This window comes from Fusarium sambucinum, chromosome II (genome assembly GCF_050947815.1).
Source record: "Fusarium sambucinum isolate potato_lamoka chromosome II, whole genome shotgun sequence".
NCBI lineage: Eukaryota > Fungi > Ascomycota > Sordariomycetes > Hypocreales > Nectriaceae > Fusarium > Fusarium sambucinum.
Genome location: NC_139293.1, coordinates 732963 through 752347, shown reverse-complemented (window position 1 = coordinate 752347; position 19385 = coordinate 732963). Strand labels below are relative to the sequence as shown.

General features: G+C 50.5%; 2 protein-coding genes across 2 annotated transcripts; one reads left to right on the top strand and one right to left on the bottom strand.

Annotated features, from left to right (window-relative positions):
- Positions 1-3307: 3307 nt before the first annotated feature.
- FSST1_007035 (uncharacterized protein) lies at positions 3308-18022 on the top strand (the record flags this gene model as incomplete). The annotated part of the gene is made up of 2 exons (XM_083236606.1): positions 3308-10634; positions 10686-18022. The coding sequence occupies 2 exons, from the start codon at positions 3308-3310 to the stop codon at positions 18020-18022; spliced, it is 14664 nt and encodes a 4887-aa protein (XP_083082996.1).
- Positions 18023-18167: 145 nt separating this feature from the next.
- On the bottom strand, positions 18168-19364 carry FSST1_007034 (histidine phosphatase superfamily; the record flags this gene model as incomplete). The annotated part of the gene is made up of 3 exons (XM_083236605.1): positions 18168-18881; positions 18938-19159; positions 19212-19364. 3 exons carry the CDS (start codon positions 19362-19364, stop codon positions 18168-18170), a joined length of 1089 nt encoding a protein of 362 aa, XP_083082995.1.
- Positions 19365-19385: the final 21 nt, after the last annotated feature.

Here is a 19385-nt window from a genome sequence, read left to right as displayed (position 1 = left end):
AAATGGAAATACTCTAGCCTAGGACCCAGGACCCTGTATAGCACCTACTATAAGAGGACTAGTTATTTCTGGAGAAACACTAGCGACTTGGCTCATCTCTCAACTCAGCTTCCCCATACTGTGAATATGCCGCATTCACAGTTCTCTGGCTCTCAAAAAAGATATTAGACCAAATCCTAAGATAGGAAAAGCAAAAGGAAATGCCTCGCATGTTTGCAATCGTTTGTATAGGAACAGCCCGATGCGGGGGTCGAACCCGCAACCTTGAGATCGCGTACTCGTAAGAGTCTCACGCTCTACCGATTGAGCTAACCGGGCGTGGCTCTGATTGGTTGAGAGACGAGGATTCTACTTGGTACCAGGTAGCTGAGCAGCAATTCCTACAACTCAGCGAGAATATACCATCTTGAAGGGAAATTATATATAGAATTTTACAAATTTATCAACTATCCATACTAGTAAGTTCCAGGTTGCTTTACAAGTGATAGGTTCTTTACCTCGGAAATGCATTTATCCTTGAATGCCAGATCTTTGCGTTGTTCCTAAGCTTTCTTAGCAAGATACGTCGGTGTAAAAACAGATACCTACTCAGCAATGACTCACACCGTATGACACAAACTCAACATAAAATAGCGCTCACAGTATTTTAGTTAGTCGAAGTTGGAGCATTGATTCAAGTCGAGAATGCCTTCGTTGTATTGCCTGCGCGCCGAAAAAGTCATCATCGAGGACAAACCCATCAAGTAAACCAGCATTGCATACCCTGGACTTCCCTTCCAACAGCTCACCAACAAACACCTTGCATATCCACTGAACTCCCTGTTTCGGTTGATTAGCCATTGAGAAAAAGTCACTGTCGACGCCTCATTAAGCCAAGATTTCGCCATGCGCAATGTTTCCGTTGAATCCCCATCCAGAAACGGTCTTGATGTAGATCTTGCTACTTTCAAAATCACAACTTTATTTTCCCTATAGAGATACACTAAACTAATGTGGACTTCCGGTACTGAACCAATGACTGTCTCGGCTCAGATTTGGATTCTGAGGATACATAATTGTGACAAGAACATGCTCAAAGTTGCTCTCAACTGTCTGTTCACATACCTTTGATATTAGTCAAGTCCCTTAGCAATGATTGGCAAGATCGTGGTGGTGGTCGAACAAACCAGATCCCAAGTTATCTAGCATGCTGTCTTGAATAACTGAATATTTAAACAGCAACTTGATGTGATAAGTGCCTATCAATTTCCCAATCTAACAAGGAATCGATAAACATAAAAAATATGAAATTCCATTACTAATGCCAACGCCCGTTAATGGACAATCTACAGTTGCTCAGTTGGTTACCAAGTATTGGCCAAAGATCTACATGGTTATGATGACACAACCAACACACGAAAGCAGAGATCGTCCTTGATCCCCTGTCACTGCATAAAGTTTATGCCTGATATCACATCGACCTGTAGATCAGGTCAGATCTTGTGCCTGACATAAACATTCCCAGGTACATGGAGCCTCAGCCCCAAGCTGAAAGCAACTTTCTCACACTTGGATGATCTCCAATAAGCTGCGCAAGGTCTTTAGTCAATGTTAATCTTGTTGGTAGGGCGGCCGCCTGTAGAGTCATGACTCTGAGACACAGCAACGTCAACTTTATCAACCGTTACTCGTAGAAGAAGGGCCTGGCATGAGGAATACAAACTAACAAGAAACAAGGACAACCGTCTTCAGGGCTCTAAGACAAACCCTCGTGCTGATCCGGGCCATTCGGAATCTAAGCAGTCATTGCCAAGAAGAGGCGCTAGTCGAGAAATGCTGGTGAGAACTGCACCTGGCCATGTAGGTCTAGATCCACACTGTTCTTGTAAGTTGTTTTACATTCAGACATGGGATGTGAGAGATAAGCTCCTCTAATAAGCAATCATGTGTATGGACTAGGCACAGCAGCAAACAGGCCCGTCCTCTTCTTTTCTTACCTTGAGAGTATCTTCAATCTCGTAATCTCATTGCTGTCTTTGTATTGTGGTTCATAAAATCTAACCACATCTTCTTTCGGAGTAGTTAATGTAAGGGTCATGTGGAAATACTGCGTCAGAGGCTCAGACCTCCCCCTCGGGTCCAATCCGGATTTAGACACTGAGATCGTAAATTCACCGTTCGCAGCCAAGCCGCGGGAGCGTTTCCTCCCATTGGCGACGCTAATCTGAGTCAAGAACGTTCATTGGTGCGTTTTCTTTGTCTTGTGTAACCAGGCTATCAAGGAACATAAATTGAGATGTGATAGATCTTGGAATGTGTCGACTTTTAAGCATGCAATAGAATACAGATCGGCGGCCGCCTACCACTTCAGCCTTGTGCTAGAGATGGTGACGAGACTGGTAGGCTAGGTACTGCTTTAAGAGCTAAGATAAGGTTCTGTCAGAATTGTTAGTTCCCTTGACTAAAGGACCGGCTCCCGTGACTAGTGGAACGTCAGAAGGGAGATGCATTCTGGGAAACAATGTCAATATGAGACATGATAATACCCAGAGGCTGTCATTTTGTCTCAGATCACTGTTCTCGACTGGATGACCTTGCCAAATATTCTCGGCGTGCTGGTGCTCGTATACTGACCAGTAACACCAGTGTCAAAGCGCAGTGAAATTGCTGTGTCCGGTTTCTTGTTGGGTAGAGTCTGAGATCAACTTGTGCTGCGAGGATATTTCAAGCTTCCCCAGTGGCATTGTGCTACGGCGTCTTGTACACTATGTACTCCATACAGTACACAATGTAGTGAATGTTACGATTGCACAATCAAATGGCAACCCTCCTCTTATTACAACTTTTCGTCCCCATCCAGAATGGTACAAGATCTTATCAACATTCCACGGACTCTTACCCGACCCCGAAACACCCATTCGTTCGAGACTGGCCTATCGTTTTTGACCAAAAATGTTTTTGACTTTCTTTTATCCTTTTATGCAGGAACGTGTGTGTCAGTATGCGAGAGAACGGAATCTATACCGCTATCACTGTTCTTGATTGGCATGAAGGCTTCGCCTTGGCAACCCAGATTCAGTTCAACAATACCTTTGTAACCCGTAGAATTTCTGTATCATGATTTCATCTGTACATCAACGGTGCTTTGGGATGCAGCCACTCAAAAACCGAATGCGGATGTCAAAGATGGGATCAACAATCTTATAACCCTCTGTGCCTCTTGTCAGCGATTCCTCGCGGGAGACGCGTGAATTTCTTTTTTCGCTTCTCAAACTATCAATTTTTTACTTTATTCTTTCATGCATCTTATGAATTAGCCGTTATGACAATGCGGCCTTTGTTCGAAGTGTTGCGCCATCTTTTCATCGCCAGCTTGGCAGGCACATGCCACGGCCAATTTGGTGTGCAAAATGATAGGTCGGTTCTCGGTATTAACAATGAATTCTCAGGGGTTTGTTACACCTATGTCTCAGTATATCCCGTCCTTGCAGACGATGAGTACATCACCATTACAAAGCCTTACAGAGGGTCGGTCACTGCCCTGTACACTGTCCCTCCACAGAGTGATGAACCAGGTATTGTCATCGTTGAAAAACCGGGTGGCTCTTCAGCGCCCGAGAACGTGGTAATTCCTGCGACAGACGATCGCCCTTATGCAATTATTATCCGACCATATCAAGGATCAAGGCGCATATCTGCACCCATCACACAGGTTGTACCACCAAGAAATGGCCGTCCAGGACAAATTATCATCGAGACACCAGAGACTGCCGCTGCAGGTCTCACACCTGGAGTCTTATTTCCAGTGACATTGGAGCCTCAATATTCGACGGGGTATGTAACGATTCTACAGCCCGTGGCTGGCACACTGGCATCACTGCAGCTTATCACCATTACACCAACCGGAACAAACCGGGGATCAGTCATTATTAATATTCCCGCCTCTTCGTTCAACGGAGAAAATACTGCAGGCATCACCCTCGAACCTGATTCTGAAGGCGACTACGTCACAGTGTTACAGCCGGCGGGTGCTTCATTCACTGGTACCACTCCAATCCGCATTACCGTTCCACCTAGCGGCGACAGGCCTGGTACTATCATCATCCAAACACCCATCCCAGGGCTTTGGAGGCCAGCTAGTCTCGAGACTTTATCTTCCAACCCTCTAAGCTCTTTGGGTTTTCTCGCTGGTCAAACAATTACTCTCCAACCGACAGATGCTACTGGCTACGTGACCATCATCGAGCCAGCCGAAGGCAGTGTTACACCGACAGCGCCTATTCGAACGACGATCCCACCGACTGGTAATAAGCCTGGTACTGTTCTCATACAGACCCCTCCTGGAGGTAACAATGGACGACCTGGTGGCGGAGCAGTCACCGATGCTGCTGGTGCAACTATCCCACCCACGCGCACTCGCCCAGATGGAGCCATTCCTTATACGACAGTTACCCGAGGCGTGTCTAATGGCACTGGCAACTCTGGAAGCGGGTCTGGAGGTGGCTCCGGAGGTGATTCGGCTGATGGCGATAGCAATGGTGAAGATGGTTCAGAGGACGATGACGGATTTGACGTTGGAGGAGTTCAAGGTCGACCAGGTCAAGGTCAAGGCGACGGTGATGGCCCTCGAGAGACACTTACAATCCCTCCCGAAGGCGGAAGACCTGGTACTGTTCTTGTCTTGACATCTGACGGCCGAAGTAACTCACAGACTGATGACGACTCCGACGACTCTCCTGCTGGGACTCAGCCTACCGGGGGATCTGGTACAGGGAACCAAGGCGGTTCCAATGGTGGCAATGGCCAGAGCGGTAGTGGAAGTGGCTCATCTGGCTCTGGATCTGGATCATCTGGCTCTGGATCTGGATCATCAGGTTCAGAATCTGGTTCTGGTTCTGGCTCTGGCTCTGGCGCTGGCTCGGGTTCATCAGGCTCAGGCTCAGGTTCAGGTTCAGGTACCGGAAATACGTCTGGCAATGGTGGACGGCCAGGCGACGATGACGACGATGACGACTCAAGCGGCTCCCAAGGTGGTAATGGAGGAGGCTCCGGAAGTGGCCAGGGCAGAAGCAGTACAAGATCTGCTGGCAATTCTCAAAACACCAGAGGCGCCTCTAATGATGATGGCGACAGGGATGGTGATGATGACCCCCTCAATGGAGGTACCCAGGGTGGTGATGGTAGTCCAGGGGGCGAAGATAATGGGGATGATGAGTCAAGCCGGTCATCGTCAAGTCGCCGATCAAGCACTTCACGAAGTTCATCCTGGACTAATTCTCCAGGCGTGATGACCAGACATGTAACACGCACTGTGACCTCTGGCACCAGTGTTTTCACCATCACCTCCAACATCGTCGAGACCGCCAGCGATGGCAAGTCATCCACTCGCCGATCTACAACCACTAGACGAGGTGGTACTATCAGTGGTGATCTACAAGGATTAGGTAGTGGTAGCCAAGGCGTCGCGGGCAGCACAAGTTTCGTTAGACCTGCCAACAGCAGATCTACAAGCTCTAGACGGACCTCTACTTCCAACGCTAACGGTAATGGAGATCCAGAACCTGCCGCCTCTACAGTGGTAACAAATGCACCACCCGAGGCCTCCCCAGGTCCGGGCCCCGAGGATACTGCTGTATCGTCCGGGTCAAGCATCTCTGGCTCACCAGATACGGCTGTTCGACCTGGTGGTAGTGGTGTGAGCACAACAAGTCGCAGCTCGACAGCAGCTAACTCTCAAACCACAAAACGTTCGAGTCGAAGTTCATCCAATGCGATTGGAGGCTCAGATGAGACCGCTGCTTCCCCATCAAGAGACCGAACCACTAAATCTACTTCTGGAAGTACTTCAGTTCCATCAAGACCCGGCCAGGGATCGAGCGGCTCGGCTTCTACTTCATTGCGAGTATCACGATCTACATCTTCAACTGCATCTTTAAGGGGTGAACCCGAAGACCTCGGGTCTAGATCTAATGATGTCGAGGCGAGTACCAGTTCAAGCACCACACGAAGTAGCTCAGTCACATCTTCAACATCCCGCTCTTCTACTGGAAGTTCGGGAGACACAACGCTACCAAATGTGAACACCAGACCTGGTGGTGACACAGCAGGCCAAGGATCTTCCACTGCCTCTTCTAGGTCTTCTTCGTCTTTGACAACAGCGCGGACTTCGACTACAACGCAAGAGGTGATCAATATCGACACACTCATTGGTTCTCAAAGCGTGGCTGAATCTGATCGCGTATCCCAGGGTGATGGAGAGACGGCTACAGCTAGCAGAACAAGCACCACAACTAGCGGTTCTGGGGCTAATAATCAAGAGTCGACGGCGTCGGCCGGAGAGTCAAACTCTGACAGCGAGCCCGCTTCACTATCTAGTGGATCAACTGCAGCTGCTGGTGGCGGAGAAGAAGGCACTGACTCGTCTTCCAGTGAGCCAGCTCTAACTGGAGAACCTGCAGGAGGTCCAGGAAGATCAACCACTATCGACGGCGACGGCTCTGAACCTTCAACAGTAGTTTCTAATGGTGCGCCAATTGTTGTTGAACCATCTGATGCTGCTTCGTCGGAAGACTCCAACGCAGAACAATCGTCAAGTGGTTCTGATAATGAACCGTCCATAACTGGTGGAGATGATGATGCGGAAACTAGTGCGACAGACGACGCTACGTCTCAAGACCCCGATGGCGAAGAGTCTGGTTCTGAAACTTTGTCAGATGGCGCTGAAGAGACCGGAGAGCCTGGTTCAGATGAGGATGATACCAGTATGATCACTCCTCAAATGCCAGTTCCCACCAGCCCATTACCCATCATCGCCTCAGATAACTCTTCTCTTTCAGATGATGATGATGACGATCTTGATACCGAGACAGAAGATAACATCACAGATGAGCCTACTGGTAGCGTAACTGCTGAACCAAATGACTCGTCTGGTGCTTCCAATGGAGAAGCAACAGAGACAGACTCTGATGATGTAGATGGGACAAGCGCAACAGAAGGAAGCGAACCCGCAGAACCTAGTGCTACTGATGAAGATGGAGATGATGACGAATCGACAAGTGCTACGGGTGGCTCTGGATCCAACACTGAAGATGAAAGTGAGACCGCCACTGGTGTGTCCACAGGAATCCCTGCAGACAGTGTCACAGAAGATGGCACTCAAACCACCGAAGAGCCCAACGGAGCCGTTCCAACAGTTACTTTCTTCCGAGCAGGTCGAGGCCAATTCAGAACAACACTGTACATCCCACCCCAGTCTACTGGAGATCCTTGGACTGCCATCATTGAGACCCCAGTCTCTGAAACCCAATCCGAAGGAGCAACCGCCCACGGAGACGGAGATGTGCTTGCTACTGCCCCTGCAATTACTGGAACAGCCAACATCACCGTCTTCAGAGCTGGCACCGGTTCTGGTAGGAGCACGTTCTACATACCTCCCAGCGCTTCGGATCTACCTGGTACTGTTATCATAGAGACACCAACCGGCGTGACTCCATCAGTGACTGCGACAGCATTTACTACACTCTTTGCTACTGGTACTGGATCAACCACGGCAACTATCTATTATCCTCCAGACTCACCTGATGAGCCTGGCACTTTTATCGTTGAGCTTCCTGCTGGTGGTGCCGGCTCTACTACCGATCCGGACACCAGATCTGGCACCACCATTACTACACAGGGCACCGGAACAGTGGCGACGACTATCTACATCCCACCCGATGTCCCGGGAGAGCCTGGTACATTTATTGTTGAGAATCCTGTCTCTGAGACGGACGATGACTCAATTCCCGACGATGACGATGAGAGTACAGACTCTGATGCGGTCATCACACCAGCTCCCACCGACATTATCTCCCCTGACCCCGAAGGCAATCTCACACTCTATAGATCTGGTGAAGCTTCTACACGACGGACCATCTTCATCCCGCCGACATCAAGTGGTGACGTGTGGACCGTTGTCATCGAGACACCAGCTTCACAGACCGAATTGGAAGAAACCGGAACTGCAGCAACTGTTCCTGGCTTCCAAACAACAATTGCCTCGGTCACTGGAACAGCCAACTTTACTCTTTTCAGACCTGGCACAGCGACGACAAGAGAGACATCCTACATTGCACCCGAGACTTCAGGCGAGCCAGGAACAGTTGTTATTGAAACGCCCGTTCCCAGATCCTCTAGCAGTGGTCTCACCGCAAATCCCGATGCTCTCACAACTGGGGATGCCATCTCCGCCGAGGAGACTATAACTGTCTCTGTTCAAGGTACAGGCACGAGGGCAACGACTTACTATGTTCCGCCTGCGAGTACCGGTGATCCTGGCACTCTCTACGTTGAAGTGCCTGCCACAGAATCTGGTAGCTCTGACGAAACCACAGAGACAACCCTGCCTCCTGGAGTCCTCCCCAATGTTACTATTTCCAATGGTGTGCCAGGTACAGGTACTGCCACTCGGACCATATATATACCTCCTGCGGAATCGGGCGAACCTGGTACTATCGTAATTGAAGTACCTACCGGTGGACTCGACAACCCTGACGACGACGAAGATACTATCTCGGCTGCCACTACCGTGACAAGCTTCAGAGGTGGACCCGCTTCTGTTACCATTACCAGTTACATACCTCCAACAGTATCTGGGGAGGCTGGAACACTTGTCATCATCACCCCGACCGGGGGATCTGGGGCCACTACCACTGATGATGAAGACGCAGAAGAGACAGTGGATCCAATTGATCCCGATGGTGATTTCATCTCAGCAACTACAACCACTACTGTGACCCAAGGTGGCCCAGGCTCAACCACTCGGACTTTGTACATCCCTCCTACTGCTTCAGATGAACCTGGTACTTTGATCATCGTCACCCCAACTGACGGGTCTCAGGTCAGTACCACTGGCGATGAGGATCCAGAAGAGACTGGAGACGCTTCTGAGACAGACTCTATCACCGAGATAGATGTGATAGAGGCAGCCACGACCATCACCAGCGTCAGAGGTGGCTCAGGCTCGACTACTCAGACCATATACATTCCACCTACTGCGTCAGGTGAAGCAGGCACACTCATTGTTGAAACACCCACATCTGATCCAGACAATGTGTCTGCTGGAATCACAGGCACAGAGGCAGGTAGCCCAACTCCTGTTGTTACATCTGGAGGCAACGTGACAATTTACACTGGTGGACCTGCTTCGTCTACGACGACTCGATACATTCCTGCTACTATATCAGGGGAGCAGGGTACTGTGGTAATTGAGACCCCGACATCTGGGCCTCAGGCTACGGGTATCGGAAACGTTACAATTGTCACTGGTGGTCCTGCCACAGTCACTCAGACTCGTTACATTCCTGCTACCATAACCGATGAGCCCGGTACTATTGTCATTGAGACACCTACGCAGGATGATGATGATTCAGGACCTTCAGCAACTGATAGCGATCCTGGTGCCATCACTGTTCCAGGCAATGTTACCGTCACGAGTGGTGGATCCGGTTCAGCTACCAGCACTATCTACATTGCGCCAACAGCATCAGGGGAGAGTGGAACCATCATCGTTGAGTATCCAACTGGTGATACTGATGATGATGAGGCAATCATAATTGCTCCTACTGGATCTGGTGGTAACTCTACTATCATTCGTGGAGGCCCGGCTAGTGTCACAACGACTATATACATCCCGCCCACAGCGTCTGGCGAAGGAGGCATTGTTATCATTGAGACCCCTACAGACGACGAGGGAGAAACAGGTGCACCCGAGACTGGAAGCATTACAGATGGCCCCAGTGTCACTGGAGAGCCTGGAAACACTACAATTTTCACCAACTCTCCCGGAACAGCTACAGAGACGTTTTACTTCCCTCCCGACGATCCCAGTGAGCCAGGTACTGTCATTGTCGTGTCTCCCAGAAGCGCGACCACAGTCTACTCTGGCGGTCCGGTCACTTCTCCTCGAACTTTGTACATTTCTGCAACCGTGTCCGGGGAGCTTGATACAGTGATCATCGAGACACCAAGGAGCGCAGGAGTCGAAGCCACAACTATTACCAGAGGTGGGCCAGTTTCTGTCGCAACAACAGTCACTGTTCCTGGTGTATCTGGAGAGCCAGACACTGTTTATGTGGAGACACCAATTGCATCTGACGATGCAGCTTCAGAGACTGATGATAACGAAGTTGAAGCCACGACGATCACTAGAGGTGGGCCCGTTACAGCCGCGACTACAATCACTATCCCTGGTGCATCGGGAGGACCAGATACGGTATTCGTGGAAACCCCAACCGTATCAGCTGGTGACTCGACTGGTGGTAACACAGTTGATGCAACAACTATTACACGTGGAGGACCAGTCTCAGCTGCGACAACAATCACTGTTCCTGGTGAATCAGGTCAACCGGATACAGTCTACGTCGAAACTCCTGCTACAAGATTCGACAGCGCATCTACGGAGAGTGCGGAAGAGTTGGAGGCTACTACTATTACACGTGGCGGACCCGTATCAGTTGCGACAACAATCACCATTCCCGGTGCACCAGGACAACCAGATACTGTTTTCATCCAAACCCCAACTACCACCGCTGATATTACAGCTTCAGACACTATCGAAGCTACCACAATAACTAGAGGTGGCCCGGCCGCGGTGACAACAACAATTACTGTACCTGGTGCATCAGGCCAACCAGATACAGTCTTCGTCGTGACCCCGACTAGCACAGACGGTACCGAGGCTTCAGAGACTGGTGATGCTATTGAAGCTACCACAATAACTAGAGGTGGCCCGGTCTCAGCGGCAACTACCGTTACTATTCCAGGTGCACCAGGAGAGCCTGACACGGTCTTTGTCGAGACGCCAACAACCACAGTTGACAGCGCGGCTTCAGAGAGTGGTGATGAGTTGGAGGCTACTACAATCACTAGAGGTGGACCTGTCTCGGTTGCCACTACCGTCACAATTCCTGGTGCGCCAGGAGAGCCTGACACAGTCTTCGTCGAGACTCCCACTAGTACAGATGGTAGCGAAGCGTCTGAGACTGGTGACGAGGTCGAAGCTACCACAATAACCAGAGGTGGTCCCGTATCAGCAGCAACAACTATCACTATCCCGGGCGCACCAGGAGAGCCGGATACGGTTTTCGTTGAGACGCCAACGAACACAGTTAATAGCGCAGCTTCGGCGACTGACGGAGAGGTTGAAGCTATTACGATCACTAGAGGCGGACCGGCTGCCGTACCAACAACTGTTACTATCACAGGTGAATCAGGTCAGCCGGACACGGTTTATGTTGAGACCCCAACTGCCTCAGTCGGTGAGGATGAGGCTACTACAATTACTACAGGCGGACCAGTCTCAGTCGCAACGACAATTACTATTCCCGGATTATCAGGCCAGCCTGATACGGTCCTGGTTGAGACACCAACTACCTCAGCTGGCCAGAATGAAGCCACCACAATTACTCGAGGTGGCTCTGTCACAGCCGCTACGACACTAACTATTCCCGGGGTATCTGGTGAGCCTGACACCGTTGTTGTTGAGACGCCTGCAACGACTTCTAGAGATTCTGATGTTGAGTATACAACTATCACCAGAGGCGGCCCTGTCTCAGTCGCAACGACAGTTACTATCCCCGGCGTATCAGGTCAGCCCGATACAGTTTTCGTCGAGATACCAACATCTTCAGCTGGCCAGGACGAGGCCACTACAATTACTCGAGGCGGCCCTGTCACGGCTGCTACGACGTTTACTATCCCTGGAGCGTCTGGTGAGCCGGACACCGTTGTTATTGAGATGCCTGCAACGTCCTCTAGGGATTCCGATATTGAGTATACGACTATCACCAGAGGTGGTCCAGTGACTGCTGCCACTACTGTTACCGTTCAAGGTGTATCTGGCGGGCCAGACACAGTCTTCATTGAGACACCCACAGAGTCCCCCAGCGATGCTGAGGTCGAGTATACCACTATCACGAGAGGTGCCCCCGTCACAGCTGCTACGACAATTACTATCCCTGGTGCACCCGGACAACCAGACACTGTAGTTGTTCAGACACCCGAAGAGTCCTCTCGAGAAACAGTCCAGTATACAACCATTACCAGAGGCGGTTCTGTTACTGCTGCTACCACCGTCACGGTTCAAGGCGTATCTGGTGGACCCGACACTGTTTTCATTGAAACGCCTATGGAATCTCCCACTGACGCTGAAGTGGAGTTTACTACTATTACTAGAGGTGGTGCCGTTACTGCCGCCACAACACTTACGCTTCCAGGTCTGCCTGGAGAACCAGATACTGTTGTTGTTGAGACACCTATAGAGTCATCTAGAGAAGGTGTCGAGTATATCACAATCACAAGAGGTGGTCCCGTAACAGCCGCTACTACCGTTACGATTGAAGGAGTATCTGGCGGACCTGATACAGTATTCATCGAAACACCTGTGGAGTACACCACTATCACCAGAGGTGGACCTGTGACTGCTGCTACCACTGTTACAGTCCAAGGTGTCTCTGGTGGACCAGACACGGTGGTAATTGAAACACCTGTGCAGTATACTACTATTACAAGAGGTGGACCTGTGACTGCTGCTACCACCGCGACGATTCAAGGTGTGTCTGGTGGGCCAGACACAGTGGTCATTGAGACACCCGTTGAGTATACGACTATTACCAGAGGTGGCCCAGTCACCGCTGCCACAACAGTCACAGTTCCAGGAGTCTCTGGAGAACCAGATACCGTCTTCATCGAGACGCCAAATGGTTCAGCTACAGGCGGTAGTGATCTTGAACCTACAACCATCACTAGAGGTGGTCCTGTAACTGCTGCTACAACTGTTACTATTCCAGGCGAACCCGGGGAGCCAGATACCGTCTTTATTGAGACACCCACTGGCCCAGCCGCGGGCGGTGATGAGCCTGAAGCAATAACGATCACAAGAGGTGGACCTGTGACTGCTGCGACAACAATCACCTTTACTGGTGTGTCGGGTGCGCCGGATACTGTCCTCATCGAGACTCCGACTGGTTCGAATGCGGGCAGTGGTGAGGTTGAAGCTATAACTATCACTACAGGTGCGCCTGTTACAGCTGCCACAACCCTTACAATTCCCGGTTTGTCAGGTGCTCCAGATACCATTGTTATTCAGACACCAACTGGCCTAACCGCGGGCGGCGATGAGCCAGAGGCCACGACTATTACAAGGGGTGGGCCTGTGTCTGTTGCTACAACGATCACCTTCACTGGTGTATCAGGTGGTCCAGATACTGTTCTTATTGAGACTCCAACAGCGGGTAATGGTGAAGTTGAAGCTATAACTATTACAACAGGCGGCCCAGTTACCGCTGCCACAACAATCACGATTTCAGGCGTGTCAGGCGCTCCAGACACGATCGTTATCCAGACACCAACTGGCGCAGAGGTTGAAGCCACGACCATCACAACAGGGGGCCCAGTGTCTGTGGCGACAACAATCACCATCCCAGGCGTGTCTGGTGCTCCGGATACTGTCGTTGTTGAGACTCCAACAGAGTCTTCCGGAGATGAACCTTCGGAGACTGATGATGGAAGCGATGAAGAGTCAATAGCCACCACAATTACCAGAGGAGGTTCAGTATCGGCTGCAACCACATTTACCCTCACTGGAGAATCCGGCGAGCGAGGGACTCTTGTCGTAGAGACTCCCACTGCTGTCTCAGAAGATGAGGAGACAGCCACCGATCAACCTACAGGAGTCATTGTCTCTCCAGAGGGTAGACCCAATACCACAATCACTATCCCAGGTCCTGTGACAGCTCCGCAGACAAGATATGTTTCGGCTACAGTCTCTGGTGAATTGGATACCATCATCATCGAGGTACCGACTGCCAGCTTCACTGTAGATGAGGTGGAATACACTACTATAACCAGTGGTGGATCTGGAAGTGTCATTCGCACTACAACACTTGAGCCTGACTCTCCAGATGAACTCGGCACGGTCATTGTCATCACTCCTACGGGATCTGATGAGACTGGAGGCGAGACTACTGCAACTGCTACGGACGCCGATGATATTGAGTACATTACTTTATCTGATATTTGGACTGGAAGTGTCACTCGCACAAGAACATTCCCACCTGACTCTCCTGATGAATTTGGCACAGTTATTATTGATAGTCCTGCAGGTGGGACTGAAAGTGAGGCAACTACCACAGACAATGCCGACGACATCGAATACACAACTTTATCTGGCGACTGGACTGGAACTTCTACTCGTACCAGAACACTCCAACCTGGCTCTCCCGGGGACCTTGGCACAGTTATTATTGAGAGCCCTGCTCGTGAGACTGGAAGCGAGGTGACTGCCACAGATGATGCGGAAGACGTTGAGTACACTACTCTATTTGGCGACTGGACTGGAACGTCTACTCGTACCAGAACATTAGAGCCTGGCTCTCCTGGAGACCTCGGCACAGTCATCGTGGAGGCTCCTGCGGGTGAGACTGGGGATGAGACAGCTACCACTGCTACAGATAATGGAGACATTGAGTATACTACTCTATCTGGTGGTTGGACTGGAACTGCTACGCGCACTAGGACGTTACAGCCTGACTCTTCCGGTGAACTTGGTACTGTCATTGTTGAAACCCCAATCACTACAGGTGACGCTGGGGGTGAGGTAACGGCCACAGGTGATGCTGGAGATGTCGAGTACACTACTCTATCTGGTGGTTGGACTGGAACCGTTACTCGCACGAGGACATTACAGCCTGACACCCCCGGTGAACTTGGTACCGTTATCGTCGAAACTCCAACCACCACGGGTGATGAAGTAACAACCACAGACGATATTGGCGACGTCGAGTACACTACTATATCCGGCGACTGGACAGGAACCGTTACACGTACAAGGACATTGCAACCTGGCTCTCCCGGTCAACTAGGTACTGTTATCATCGAAGCTCCAACCGATGAAGTTGGCGATATTGAGTATACTACTATCAGTATCGGTGGTCCTGTGACCGCTGATCGCACCACTACTCTCCAACCAGGTTCCCCGGGAGATCTTGGTACTGTCATTGTCGAGACTCCTACAGGTTCTGGCGATGGAGAGGAAGAAACAACAGCTACAATCCCAACAGCTACTGATGACACCGTAGAGTATACTACCATCTCCATTGGCGGCACAGTCACTGCTCCTCGTACAACCACCCTGCCACCTAGCTCCCCAGGCGACCTTGTAACGGTCATTGTTGAGTTTGCGACTGGGCCAGCTAGCGATGAAGAGATTCAGTACACAACCATATCTGTTGGTGGGCCCGCTAATGTTCCTCGAACTACTACCATTCCACCTGAGTCGTCTGGAGGACTTGGTACTGTCATCGTCGAGACACCCACTGGAGGCAATAATGGCGGAGAAATTGAGTACACCACAATTTCCGTTGGAGGTTCTGTAACAGCCGCTCGTACAACAACACTGGCTCCAGGATCTCCGGGAGATTTGGGTACAGTTATCGTTGAGACACCTACTGCTGGACAAGGTACTGCTGCTGATGGGGTAACCTATACGACGATCTCTGTCGGCGGGCCTGTCACAGCTCCCAGAACTACGACACTTGCACCAGGCGCACCAGGAGACCTGGGCACGGTCATCGTTCAAACGCCTACAGATGGACAAGATCCAACAACTACCGAAGAGGTCAGGTATACCACTATTTCTGTTGGAGGACCTGCTGGTATTCCCCGAACTACGACGCTGGCGCCAGGTTCTCCCGGAGACTTGGGTACAGTTATCGTGGAAACGCCTACCACTGCCGACGAGATCAGGTATACCACCGTCTCTGTCGGCGGGCCCGTTACTGCTCCTAGGACAACAACGCTGCCGCCAGGTGCACCAGGAGACCAGGGGACAGTTATCATCGAAACACCTACCACTACCGAGATCAGGTACACCACTATTTCCGTTGGTGGAACTGTTACTGCCCCGAGAACTACTACGCTTGCTCCAGGCTCTCCAGGAGACCTTGGTACGGTTATTGTCGAAACACCAACTACTGCCAACGAGATTAGATATACCACCATCTCCACTGGTGGATCTGTCACTGCTCCAAGAACCACTACATTAGCGCCAGGTGCACCAGGAGATCTCGGTACAGTTATTATTGAAACACCTACAACCACCGCGATCAGTTATACCACCATTTCCGTTGGTGGAACCGTTACTGCTGCTAGAACTACCACGCTGGCGCCAGGCGCACCAGGGGATCTCGGCACAGTCATTATAGAGACCCCTACAAGTGCAGTGGGCAGAAACACAACTATCTATACTGGCGGACCTGTCTCTGTTGCAACAACTATTTACTTCCCGCCTGCGACAGATGATCCTGAAAAGGTCGGTACAGTTCTGATTGAGACTCCTACACCTTCACCCACTGCAGCGCCAGTTATCCAGAATGTTACACGTACTGTGGGAGGTCCAGCTGGTATCACGACAACCATATATGTTTCTCCTGCAGCACCCAACGAACCTGGAACAATTCTCATCCAGACTCCGACAACGACTCTATCAGAAACACCGACGCCAATCCAGAACGTCACGCGTACTGTTGGTGGACCAGCTGGTATCACCACCACAATCTATGTTTCTCCCGCTGCACCGAATGAACCTGGAACTATCCTCATTCAAACACCTACCACTACTCTTGTTGCAACGACTACTCCTGTGGTCCAGAACGTCACTATCACGAGAGGAGGTTCAGTAGCAACCACAATTTACAATGCCCCAGGCGCAGCAGGCGATCCAGGAACAGTTATTATCCAAACACAAACTACTCCTGTGGTCCAGAATGTCACTATTACAAGGGGAGGCTCAGTAGCGACAACAGTCTATAATCCACCAGGTGCAGTAGGTGATCCAGGTACAGTCATTATTCAAACACAAACCACTCCTGTCGTCCAGACCGTTACTATCACGAGGGGAGGCCCAGTGGCGACCACAATCTATAATCCACCAGGCGCAGTAGGTGATCCAGGCACAGTCATTATCCAAACGCAAACGGTAATTCAAAACGTCACTGTCACAAGGGGAGGCTCTGTAGCAACGACAATCTATAATCCACCAGGCGCGGCAGGTGACCCTGGAACAGTCATCATCCAAACGCAAACCGTGGTTCCAAACGTCACTATCACGACGGGAGGTCCAGTAGCGACGACAATCTACAACCCCCCAGGCACAACAGGTGGCCCAGGAACAGTCGTCATCCAAACCACCTTCCCGGTACCCACTGGAATGCCAGCATTCAATTGTGACGGTTTTGGCTACACCATTGGCGGTTTGCTGGCTCCAACTCTGACAAGAGTCAATCTCGTCACAGGCGCCCGAACGGATATTTATTACGGCGTGGGTCCAGGTCTGGTTGTTCAGGCCATCGGTTTCAACCCTACCGACAACTACATCTACGGCTTTGTACCAAGAGGTCTTATCACCAGTCTCTTGTGTCTCTTGGTAGCGTGCCCACAGTCGCAGCTTATCCGGATCGCCAGCAACGGTAACTGGGAATATGTAAATGTCTATATCAAATCGACGGGGGTTACTATGGGTGACTTTGACAGTGCCGGTAATCTATGGGTTTCCGAAGGCGGAGCTGCATGGTGGTCAATCAATCTTATCAAAGGATCGTCAAACTTTGGAAAGACCACTTCAGGCACATCTTCAGTCAGTCTCCTCACCGGTGTCGGCGACTGGAGTTATGTTCCCGGTGGAGGCAACTATCTTTACTCAGTACAGGCATCGGTCCTTAGCAACACTGGTGGTCTCTTGAGAACGAATGTTGTGCGCTGGAATCTTGCCACAAAGACATGGGAAAACTTCAGGGCCTACCCTGGCATTCTCATGACAGCCCTCAACTTGCTCTGGGGCGCTACCATAGCAGCACCCAACGGCATTCTGTTTGCGCAAGAGAATATCCTAGGTCAAACGTGGAGATTCGATTTGACCAGTACTACGGCGGACCCTGCACCTATACCAGGAGGTGCAATCTTGAACTTGAATAGCGATGGCGCCAAGTGTGCAAGTGGAGTTGTTTAAGTAACGGTTGATTAGAGCGGCAAGATTGTTCACAAGCCGCGAGGATGGACGCATATACTGTCATATTTTCTTTTGTCTTACTCAGCCAAGCCATCTATTTATTCTCTATGTACTAGTTAGTTATAACAGTTATTTCCTTGTAATCTCATGTCGCCTTTGCAGGTGTAGATGCCAACGTAGCCGTGCTAGAACAAACACAACCACCAGGCGACACGCTGGTCACAGGAGGTGCATTACAAGTAGCCTCAGCAGTCCAAGAGGCAAATGTAGAAGTAGGCTCCTCAACCACGACATCAGCCCGAACAATAACAGGAATAATCTGACCGGTCGCAAGACGGAAAGGTCGATGGTTCAAAGCCTGAAGAAGCTTTGTAATCTCACCAGAGTGACTGCTGATACTGATCCAAGCAGCATTATCACTTGTGAAAATGTCGTCCAAGACCTCCTTGCTTCGCTCCAATTGGTGTTCTTCTGTCTCACCCTTAACACCCGTGAAAAACGGGTCTTCATCACTGAATCCCTTCTCAAACTTGATCTTGGGAGTCAAAGAGCTGATGTGCTTCTTATTGCCGCGATGATCGCACGTGCGGATGCTGATACCCTCGCGCAAAAGTTCCTTGACCATGGGAACAAAAGGCTTGTCCTTGGGAAGCTTGATGCCTGTAAAGGTTTCGTGGGCGGTCTGTACGCAGCGAGCGAGGGGAGAAGCGTAGTAGCTTTCGAAATAAGGCATGCCCTCTTCTTCAAAACGCGACTTGAAGTAAGCGTTGGCTTTGTGAGACTCGGCAAAACCTGCGGGGGTGAGGAGGGCATCTTCCCAGACTGATGTACCGTTTCCAGGTAGAGGGCCCCAGTAGCACTGTATTTTTCTCATTAGCAAGATACTTCATTAAAAATTGAGGATTGGTTGCTTACGTTCCAGGCTGCCTTTCCGTAGTAAGCCTCAGCAGCGTTATGATAACCCTCACCGTGTCTACCCATGACAAGAACCTTGTAACGAGTTCTATCGCGGCTGGCATTACGGTTGAGATGTTTGACGTACTGCTCGAAGCGCTCCCATTGTGTCTTGTAACCCTTGCGTGGGTTCTTGGGGTCAGTTGGGTATGTACGGTTCAAAAGACCAAAGTTCCAGTCCGCCTTAGTTGTCAGTTAGTAGACGACTAAATGAGCATGAGAATGAGGGTCATACATAGTCAAATGTGCTGGGATCAGTAGCAAGATCATCTTGTTTAAAGAATCCCTCTACAGAGGTATACTTGATCTCTTTACCCTTTGCAAAATGCCAATCTGCGAGAACAGACGGGGCGAGGGCGAGTACAGCAGAGATGGTAGTGAACTTCATGATGTGTGTCGTTGAAGATGA